This window comes from Semicossyphus pulcher, unplaced genomic scaffold (genome assembly GCF_022749685.1).
Source record: "Semicossyphus pulcher isolate SPU_LCO1_2020_fin unplaced genomic scaffold, fSemPul1.0.p SCAF_25, whole genome shotgun sequence".
Taxonomy (NCBI): domain Eukaryota; kingdom Metazoa; phylum Chordata; class Actinopteri; order Labriformes; family Labridae; genus Semicossyphus; species Semicossyphus pulcher.
The window spans coordinates 3,514,824-3,525,208 of NW_027211699.1; the positions used below are offsets into that span (position 1 = coordinate 3,514,824).

Consider the following 10,385-nt stretch of genomic DNA (forward strand, 5'->3'; position numbering starts at 1 on the left):
CTTCAATGTGCACTGCACTGCTGTCTACTGCGTTAATGTGTACAGTGACTGCTTCCACTTCCTTTTTGACCCAGGTGTCACCCACAAATCTAAAACAATGGCTTGGCGTAACTCCTGTGAAGGAAGTTAGAGCTTTCTTCTCTTCTTCCTCCATGTAGAGATTAGCCACTATTGGGGACATGGGTGAGCCCATGGCACAGCCATGCTTCTGTCTGTACAAGCCTTCATTGTACTGAAAGTATGTGGTGTTCAGAGATCCAACATGGCACAAATGTGGTCCGGTGTGAGAGTGGCTCTGTTAGGAAGGGATGTGTCCTGTAGCAGACGTTTCTTGACTGTCTTGACCACCTCTGTAGTGGGAATGCATGTTAAAAGGGATGTCATATCATAGGAGACTAAGGTTTCGTCTGAATCTACTATTAAGTCCCTTACCTTGTTTGTAAAATCCTGGGAGTTCTTAATGTGGGGTTGAGTGTTACCAACCATGGGAGCTAGGATAGTTTGGTGTTTGGATATGTTGTAGGAGACCGAGTTGATGCTACTGATGATGGGTCTGAGTGGAGTCCATAAATACAGGGAATGTCTTCTCCCGGATACAAATGGTAGTAAAGTGTTCTGTCGATCATATTGTCCTTTTCAAGTAGTTGTAGGAAATTGATAGTGATGTTCTTGTCTCTTTGTAGAGATGCCAGCCCTCCTTTCCTGGATGGAAAGGTTGGTAGGTGGTGCTTTAGCACTTGAGAGGGCAGCTGTTACCTCTAACCTCAGTTTTTCAGCTTCTGTATCGGATAGTTTATTGCTTCTTATAGCTGATTCTGTAGCTGTGATGAGGTTGACGACAGGTACTTCGTGTGGTGTTCCATCAAGCCTTTGGCTAAGACATGGCTAGGACATTCTTCTCCGGTTGGGTGAAGTCTCCGTTAAACAGGTTTTTCACCCCTTCTTATGTATTGTTGGCTGTGCTGAAATGTCTTGCCCAAGCTGATTGTTGTTTTTCTGTGGTGTGTCTTTCCTGAAGAAAAGAATTTGCGTGTCTGTCGTTCCTTTACCTTATTGTGTTGTGTAGTCTGTACCCTTGAGACCAACTTGGATACTTCCTCCATAACTTCCCTTGGAAGGTACAAGGACAATTCCTCCCTTCTTTGGTCCAACAGCTGGGAAATGTGAGTGAGCATGCGTGAGAGGCATGTGTGACGACTCTCTGGGAGAAGGCCTCACCATCCAGGGGCCTGGTGGGCAGAGTCAGGTCATTAGGACCTGTCATCTTCAGTTTGCCTTAATGTTGAGTTTTGCTTTTAGTTATGTAAAATAAACTTATTTTGCTTTAACTTATGTGTGTAACTCTCCTTTGTCTTGCCTTCAGCCGGCTGTTTTGCCATTTTGCAAAGGTTAAATCTAATCTCTATGGTAATTTGGCCCGTTTTAGTTTTTGTGGTTGCTACCTCCTGGGTCAATTGGGGGTTGTTAGCTGGAATGTTAGCATTTAGTGCGTATGTAGTTTTGAACATTGTAGACTCCTTGTAGTCCTTTAGTTCCAAATTTGGGGAGTATCACACAGGAGTTTTGTTTTTCTTTTGGGGGGGGAGAAATATTCTATTCCTTGTTCGTCTGTCCTTTTTGTTTTGGTCTAAATGTGGTTGGTGTTGGTGTCCAGTGTGCCTTTTGGTTTAAGGTGTCTTTTTGGTTACTGGAGCTTTCCCCTATTAGGTTTTGGTGACAAGCTCTTAAAGTGACTTTGTTGCAGCTTGTTTTATTAAAGTGGCAGTGAAAGTGGGTAGAGCTATATGCTCGGGATCACGTCGGTGGCTATCTGGGGGTAACAGCATAGCAGGGGCTTTCTGGACCCCCTAGTTTTCAGTGAATCAGTTCCCCCCCAACAATAGCTGCCTGAAGACTAGGGTTGAGCTTATGTAGTAAGTGTTGCTTAAGTTAGTGTAGGGTGGGGTGATTCCAGTTTGTTGTATGGGATACCTTTTGGTTTTTGGTAATGCACACTGGAATGCAGCACTTCAGGTTTGTGTTTTTATCAGGCTTGCTTTATGATAATCGGTGGTAACCATACCATTTTGTAAGTGTCACGTAGTTATGGATTGGGCCTTGACGCAGACACTGTCTTGATGCATTTGTGTCTTGTATTAATCTTCTGACTGAACTTAAGCTACTGCTTCATTTGAGACTGCACATCCGCCTGCATTTAGATATCACAAGTGCATTTAACTTCAGCGTCTAAAATAACAAAAACCCAGCAGACCGTTGAACATTGAATGAGTTATGAAAAGAAATGGGTGGGATTTAACCTGCTGATGTGGAGAAAAGAAGATGAAACCAAACACACAAGGGCGTCACCTGGATTTTTTTTAAGATTCAGTGATCTTCAAGTTTTAATCCATTTTCATTTTTCCCGAGGAGGTAAAACAACGAGGCTCCAATAAGTAACTGAAGTCAGTAAAGTTGGAGGAGAAAATGTCTGCTGCAAGGTAAAGACTTACAAACTTTGAGGTTCTGTGGCACAAAAAGTGACTCTTTGTTGTTGTTTCTTGTCTTTTTGTGTTTTTTCCCCTGTCTTATTCCCCCCTTTTTCAGATTTTTGTCTCTTAGTTGTTGTGTTTTTTGCAGTCCTTTAAATGTCTTTCTGTCTTTTCTGCTCTTTGTGGTCATTTTGTCTCTTTTACGTCATCTTCAAACTGCTCTTGGTCATTTTATGCTCTCCTTTGATGTTTGGTGTGTTGTTGTATCTCTTTGTGATCACCTTTGAATTCATTCTTTGTAATTTTGGTTATCTTTGCAACTTATTAATAGTTGCTTTTACCATATGAATATTCAATATTGCACATAGAATGACTGTTTATGTTTAAAATCGTGCTTACATGATCATAGTGATACACAGGGTATGTGTAGTGTACAAGTTCTAGTAAAGTGTTCTGTCGATCATATTTTCCTTTTCAAGTAGTTGTAGGAAATTGATAGTGATGTTGTTGTCTCTTTGTAGAGATGCCAGCCCTCCTTTCCTGGATGGAAAGGTTGGTAGGTGGTGCTTTAGCACTTGAGAGGGCAGCTGTTACCTCTAACCTCAGTTTTTCAGCTTCTGTATCGGATAGTTTATTGCTTCTTATAGCTGATTCTGTGGCTGTGATGAGGTTGACGACAGGTACTTCGTGTGGTGTTCCATCAAGCCTTTGGCTAAGATATGGCTAGGACATTCTTCTCCGGTTGGGTGAAGTCTCTGTTAAACAGGATTTTCACCCCTTCTTATGTATTGTTGGCTGTGCTGAAATGTCTTGCCCAAGTTGATTGTTGTTTTTCTGTGGTGTGTCTTTCCTGAAGGAAAGAATTTGCGTGTCTGTCATTCCTTTATCTTATTGTGTTGTGTAGTCTGTACCCCTGAGACCAACTTGGATACTTCCTCCTTAACTTCCCTTGGTAGGTAAGTCTTTTGATTTCTGTAACCTGTTATCTTCTTGGCCGTCCTTTCAAACTCTTGCACCAGTCAAAGGGGTATCCCTCCCAAAATGCGAAGCAACATGTCTGTGAAGATTCTCAGTTATCCAGGTCATGGTAGTTTAAAGTTTAATCAGAAAGGCAACTAGACTTGGTTGAAGTTCTTGAAGACGGTTCACCTCTCATCCGGAAGGCTGGATCTCCGAGCATAGGAGATCCTGGCCAGAGAAGGCCGCTGGTTTGAAAGAGGTCTACAGGAAGCCATCTATGTTAACCTGGAAGAACCATACCTTTAACAGATCACTATCACCCACTTACAATGCAGTTTTGAATTGTCCCAACAGCTGAAGTCACACTAACACTCAGGATCATGTGAGCCCAACGATCTACTAACACCAGATCATCTGTGCAATTAGGTCAACAGCCCAGGTTAATGGCTCTCCCTCAATTAGACATCTATTAGCATACTAATGACCTGCCATAATCTTATTTGTCACTGTGACAACGTGTGTGCTTTGGTGACATCTGCTGGTCATATCGTGCAACTACAAAGAAAAACCTAAACGGTGATAAACCCTGGTATGGTCTGTGCACGTTTTTTTTTTAATTAGCTATAGCAGACAAAGCCTACAGTGAAAACTCACTCTACTAAAACAGATGATTACCTAAAATCTCACAAACTGGATGGTGTTTTGTCTTACAGAAAGGAACTCCAGAAGGCCTTGTGTTGTTACACCACAGACACCCTCTTCCATATTAACACAGTGAGATGATTCTGTGAGAGGGTCTCTGAATGGATGCTTGAGAGGGAGTCAGAGTTAAACATGATGATGGACATCAAAGAAAGGGCTGACAGTATCAACCTTAACCTCAGCCATGTTACCCAGTCAGAGAACAAAGGAAAGGCCTTTCTGGGATATACGAAGAGCAAGTTCACGCAGGTGACTGCGAAAAGAAGGCGTGCAGAGCTGGAGAAGGAGCTGGCTGCTGTGCTGAAGGCCACTCTGCAAGGGATGGTGGAGCTCGACTGCTTCCTGGATGCAGTCGAGAAGCTGGCTGTCACCTCACTTCATGTGTTCGTGGAGGAGGAGAAGGTTGTGTTACGCCTGCCAGAGGACTTCGGCCTTGAACAAGCTCAGGTTGTCATCATTGCTGCGCGGCTGATCTCCCCCCTGCTCCTCGAGTTTAAAAGAGATGCGAGTGCCTTCTTCCTTCCCAAACTTCAGAATGTGGAAGTGCTGAAATATCAGCTGGACAAATACATTCAGACCACCCTGAGTATCTGCGAGAAGTTAGAGAAGAGGTAAACTGTCAAGTTTTTCCTTCAAAATAAAATGCACAATTAAAAAAATAGACGTCTGTTTCAGTGATTAAATGTTACTGTGTCTTTAACAGCTGTTTCTGCACCTTTGAGCTGAAGATGATGAAGAAAACTGCGGTGGACCTGGATGTGGATTTGTCTGCAGACGACATACAGAGGATGCTTCATCACATCAATCAGCTCAGTGACATCAGGTTAGCATTAGCGCTATGTTGCTGGTGTTTTATTGTTTTATTACTGGTCTTCAAAAGACTTTTTCATACATACAGTAAAAACAGTGCTACATTGTTTACTTGCTAACGTTCCTGAGGAACTGCAATTCAGTCTCAGATTTGTTTATATTAGCATTGCTAGCACCATAGCTCTACTGTAAGCACTCATTCTCCCTCTTGGGTCTGTCACGTTCAGACAGACAACAGGACCCAACTGAGCAGACCTGAGACAGAGGAGATTCGTTTAACTGTTTATTGGCAGAGTTCGGTACACAGGAGATCAGTCAATGAAGCAGCAGAACAAAACTCGGAAGACAAAGTCGTAGTCCAAAAACAGGCAAAAGTCAAAACCAAGGCAGCAAACTAAACAGGCAGAAGTACAAAAGCGCTGGACAAAAAGGAGAACACGAGGAAACTGATCATACACTTGGAAACCAACACGAGGCATAAACGCTGGAAAACTACTCACGAAGGATGCAGACAATCTGACAAAGACACACCGGGGAAGACAGGCTAATATACATTAGAGGGGAGGAGACAACGAGACACAGGTGAAAACAATAAGCGATCACACACACAGGGAGTAAAGAAACCTCAAATGAACGAAAACAGGAAGTGGGGAGATTAACAAAATAAAACATGAAGTACAGACAAAAACTCAGGACCTGACAGGGTCATTATCACGTCAACATTTCAATTGTTTCAACATTTAATTGAATTTAAATGGCTCATTTGGCTATTCAGACCATTTCTCAGGAATGTGTAGGCGTGGCAGATCCTGTGTGGATTGACACCTGCCGGGGTCTGCCTGTCAGCGTTCTCATTGCAACTGTCAACACAACAATGGCGCATGGGAAAGCAATGTTTCCTCTATGATTTTTTACAGCACATTTTTTATGTGCGCATGTGCACATCATATCAAAACTATTGCTGTCAGGTGATTAAAAAAATGAATCTAATTAATTACAGGCTTTGTAATCAATTGATTTCTATTAATCTCATACATCAATGATTTCTGTGAGAAGCACATCACATGTAGACTTAGCCTCTTTCTGTCGCTCTGTCTGCTTAGTTGACTGTCTTCATCAGCAGCTGCACCTTTTATAAGCTTCATAAACAGCAACAGTGAATTACAGTAGGGACTTTCACTCAGTGGTGTAGTGGTCCCTGGAGAAGTGGGTATATTCTTAATTCATGCCCTGTTTTTGAGCAGCCCATTCAGCAAAGGATAGACGCCCTATTTTATAAACAGTGACATGTAAGACTACTCTTTACCCAAAAATGGGCCAGTAGTATTTGCACATTGTCACATAATTTCTGCTGCTTGACCTCAGGGAATAAGGATTACGAAATTATAAAATTACTGACCCAATACTGTCCCACAGACTAGTGAGAGACAACTACATAATTATGCATTTTGAGTGAACTGTTCCTCATTCCTTACTCCATCCACACCTGGAAATTGGACAACTATTCTCTCACCTTGCCAGTTGTCCATACAGGCCAATAGTTTATTTTGTAAACACTCTTGGAACAGCTGATTTGAAACAGATAGTGTAGGCCAGAGTCTGCCACTATTATAATTACTTGACCAGGAGCAGTTTGCAGATATTACGTCTACAGAAAAACAACAAACTTGATTGACTGACAGGCTATAGCCTAACTGTAACAAGGTAAACAATGACCACAAGTTATTCAAATGTGGAAAGTCACCCCAGTAATCTTGATTTTTAAGCTTCAGCAATAAAAAAGCGCCCACCCACCGTAGTTGACGTCTTCATCAGCCGTTGTACCGGCATCTTTAGCTGTGGGCGAAGAGGTGACATGGGCATCCTCTGCGATGGGGGTGGGGGACGGACCGAGCGCGCTCCCAGAGTCTGGGCTAACGGAGCTGCTAGCATCGCTAAGATTAGCTGAGCTGCTGGCTGGTGTAGATTCCCGAGGACATTTGCAATTGAGAAAGGATATTTTTTGTTTGAGTAGCTCGCTTCATCTTACCTGGCTGTTCATAAACGTCACATAGCGTATTCTAACGGCGAATAGTTTAAAAGTGAACTAACGCCAACCATCAAGTGGATAAGGGGAGACCTCTCCTTTCATTTCTGTCTGATTTAATATTTCTCAGCTGTGTCTCTTAAAAATAGCTTTTTATTTATTTGTCTCATGTCACTCCAGCTGTGTAAACATAGCTTATGCATGAGTGCGGAGTGTGCACAGAAATACAGACAGATCGTGTCTGTATTTATTCATTGAGAGAAAGAATTAAATTTTTTAATACAGGACGATCCCGAACTGACGAGGGAGAGAGACGGTGCGGGTCGGAGATATGATCCAGGAGCAGTTTATCAGAGTTTAAAAATCAAGTGATCCACATGAAGAGGAGACAGATTTGTGTGTTTTTCATGCTCTGCTCCTGGCTTAATAGCAGTCGCGATCTGTCCCGTATTTTCGCACACAGTTACCATAAAGTACCTATAAACTACATCTTCACATCACATGAATGTCACGAGCAGGAGTTATAACCCGCATGCAGATCATCATAATTTATAATAACACAGCACGGGGAGGAGACCAAAGCTTCATAACGTGGATCTGTGTGTTTTAACTGCACAACTCTTTCTGTCCGTCGGTCTGTCACAGTTAACAGAGACTCCAGTCTGCTGTGTATCATATATTTGATAAACACAGAACTGTGGAGGAGCATCAGGCTTCATGACCAAAGAAGTTTTATATCACGTTGTCACTCTAGTCCGCGATCACGCGTTCCCTCCCTGAAGTTAACAAAGAAAGAATGGAAATAACTTGAGTTTGGATTAAAACTAATTTCTAAAACTTTCTAGATGCTTACTAGTATGTACATAAGACCCTAAATTACACAGTTAGAAGGATTTTGTGGATTTGGGTTTCCAGGGGCTTTATGCTCAAAGCATCAAAGTGTGTAAGTGCAGCCTCAGAAAGCATGGCTGTAGTGTGTAGTGTAGTGTTTGTTGTTTAAATTTACTGCAACTCAAGGATATTAAAGCTCAGTACCTCAGTATAATTTGTCATTTATTTTATGAATTACTGAAGCTACTTTTCTTAGCTATTGGTTAATGTCATTCTACTTGTAGCTTGTTAAAGTTTTCTTTTTCTTTCTTACTGAATTTTGAAGGAAGATGTTAATCTTGACAAATGTTACACGGTCATTATTCTTCATTAATTTCCTCTTTTCTCTTTATCAGGATGAACCAGAACTTCCGGTTGATGTTCTTGTTTCAGGAGAAAACCTGTTCTGGTTTCCTGAAGGAGTTCAGCGAGCGTCGACCGACGATGCTGCAGTCTCTTGAAGAGCTGGAGGAGAACGCTGTGAAGCTCGACTCCATGAATAAGGGGGCAAAGATCTCCAGTGTGGTGGGCAGCTCAGTGGGGGCAGTTGGGGGAGTGCTTTCCATTATTGGTTTGGCATTAATTCCTGTAACAGCTGGAGTGTCTCTGGGTCTTACCATGGCTGGGGTAGGGCTTAGTGTCACCAGCGGGGTCAATGGTCTTGTCACCACTGCAACAGAGATCGGAGTGAACAGTACACATCAAAAGAAAGCCAGTGAAGTCTTCCAGAGCTTCATGGAGGATGTGCAGAGTCTCCAGGATTGTCTGGAGGAGGCCTCCAGTCAGACTGTCACCAAAATAGAAGCATGTCAGATAGAAGTGGGTGTGGGAGTAGGAATGGTGTTTGGTAAAGCTGGTTTCATTGTAAGAGGCACTGATTCACTTGTTGATACCGCCTCTGCTTTTAAGATGTTAAAAAGTGAGGAGTTGTTGATGAGTGGTGGTAAGGTGGCGGTCCAGGAAGGTAAAGCGTTACGTAACGTACCCAGGGTGGCTGCAGACGTCCCAGACATCGGTCAGGCAGCACTTAAAGGGCCTCTTGCCCTCACCAAGTCAGCTAGAGCCGGTCTCATCGGGCTCAATGCTCTTTTCCTTGGCATGGACGTCTTCTTCATCTGCAAAGACAGCATCGGTCTGTCGAAAGGCAGCGAGACTGAAGTCTCACAGTTCATCAGAGCAAGAGCTGCACTTTGGCGCTCAGAGATCGACGCATGGGTGAAGATCTATGATTCCCTGTTTGAAGGTCTGCTGACATCAGAGAAACACAAAGCTGTTCTGTTCAAGCCATTTTATTATAAAAGACGGGAGATCTAGAAAAAAGAAAAAAAAAGAGAAATGTAAAACTTATCAAGCGCAAAAAAATAAAATAAAGAATAATAGCAGTCTCTGCATTTTTGGAAGCTCTAACGATGAGACTCTTCTAAGATAAATGTAAACTAATATGCCGACGGTTTAATCTTTCTAATAGCTGTAAATCACTGATATATATGAAGCATTTTAAAGCTGAGTTGAGGCTTTATTTCGTCACAGCACTGGGATGGGCCTCTGAGGAGGGATCTTATAGGTGAAGCTCTAAAGACTTCTTTTAACCTTGTATACTGCTTTTATTAATCAGGTATGAAATAGGGCAAATTACCGATCAAATCATTCAGTAATCTTTCTTATTTTAATCAGTTTGTTAATCGGTATTTGCTCAATAAATGTGTTTAATTACGAGTTCTGTACAATACTGTGTGATGGAGATGTATAAAGAAAAATGATCATACAATAAAACCATGTAGTCACAGTGCCATCAAGTGGCTGATCCACTGGGCCTCAAATTAAGAATCACACTGTCATAATTAAACTCTTATTTCAGTGAGTAATGTTAAGAGATAATGTGTTAAGAACTTTATGTAACTCTTGGAGATAATGTTTATTCATAAAGGTTTGCAGAGTGATGAAGTTTTCCGCTTGCTTTTATATGGTAATGATGATGTTGATAGTGGTGAAGAAATATGTGACTTTTGCGCGAAGAACCCTGCAGTTAAATCACTCCGTATCGACCAATCAGTGAAAGACAAAGGAAAGGATGCGACTGTGTTAGATGCCTTCATGCTGAAGTAAGTCGGTTGAAGTAAGATACTATTTAAATCACATCCTCAAATTTGAGGGTGTAACAAATATTTTGTCAGCCTCTTAAAGACTTGAAATCCTATTCTTCATCACTATAAAAGACCATGTATCTTCTTATTTACTCCCTCATCTATGGAATCACTTGTAATCTTTTTATCATAAATAAAAGGCTTCATTTATCGCCAAAGTCGGTGTCTGTTATTTTTCAAAGCAGAACACTTACAGTCAATGTATTCAGAATTTTCAACCCAGGTAGTGAAAATAATTAATCGTAATTATTTAATTTTCTTTGGATTGAAGGAAGAATCATTTCTGAAGTGCAAATATTTAATTTTTATAAGTCATGAACACAACATGAAACTTAAGGAATGAGGTTCTCCTTCAATATGTGTGAAAGAACAGGTAACATAGCACACCTGGGAGCACTTATCTTC

At 41.7% G+C, this 10,385-nt stretch overlaps 1 protein-coding gene across 1 annotated transcript; it reads left to right on the forward strand.

The window, feature by feature from the left end:
- The first annotated feature begins 1,389 nt into the window (after positions 1–1,389).
- On the forward strand, positions 1,390–10,138 carry LOC138604415 (uncharacterized). The gene is made up of 4 exons (XM_069676346.1): positions 1,390–2,477; positions 4,142–4,741; positions 4,834–4,953; positions 8,193–10,138. Exons 2-4 carry the CDS (start codon positions 4,236–4,238, stop codon positions 9,148–9,150), a joined length of 1,584 nt encoding a protein of 527 aa, XP_069532447.1. The 5' UTR covers positions 1,390–2,477; positions 4,142–4,235; the 3' UTR covers positions 9,151–10,138.
- The last annotated feature ends 247 nt before the right edge of the window (positions 10,139–10,385 follow it).

Coding starts and splice junctions, on each gene's coding strand:
- LOC138604415 (XM_069676346.1), top strand. CDS start 4,236: ATGCTTGAGAGGGAGTCAGAGTTAAACATGATGATGGACATCAAAGAA. Junction 4,742..4,833: donor TGCGAGAAGTTAGAGAAGAG/GTAAACTGTCAA, acceptor TGTCTTTAACAG/CTGTTTCTGCACCTTTGAGC. Junction 4,954..8,192: donor AATCAGCTCAGTGACATCAG/GTTAGCATTAGC, acceptor TCTCTTTATCAG/GATGAACCAGAACTTCCGGT.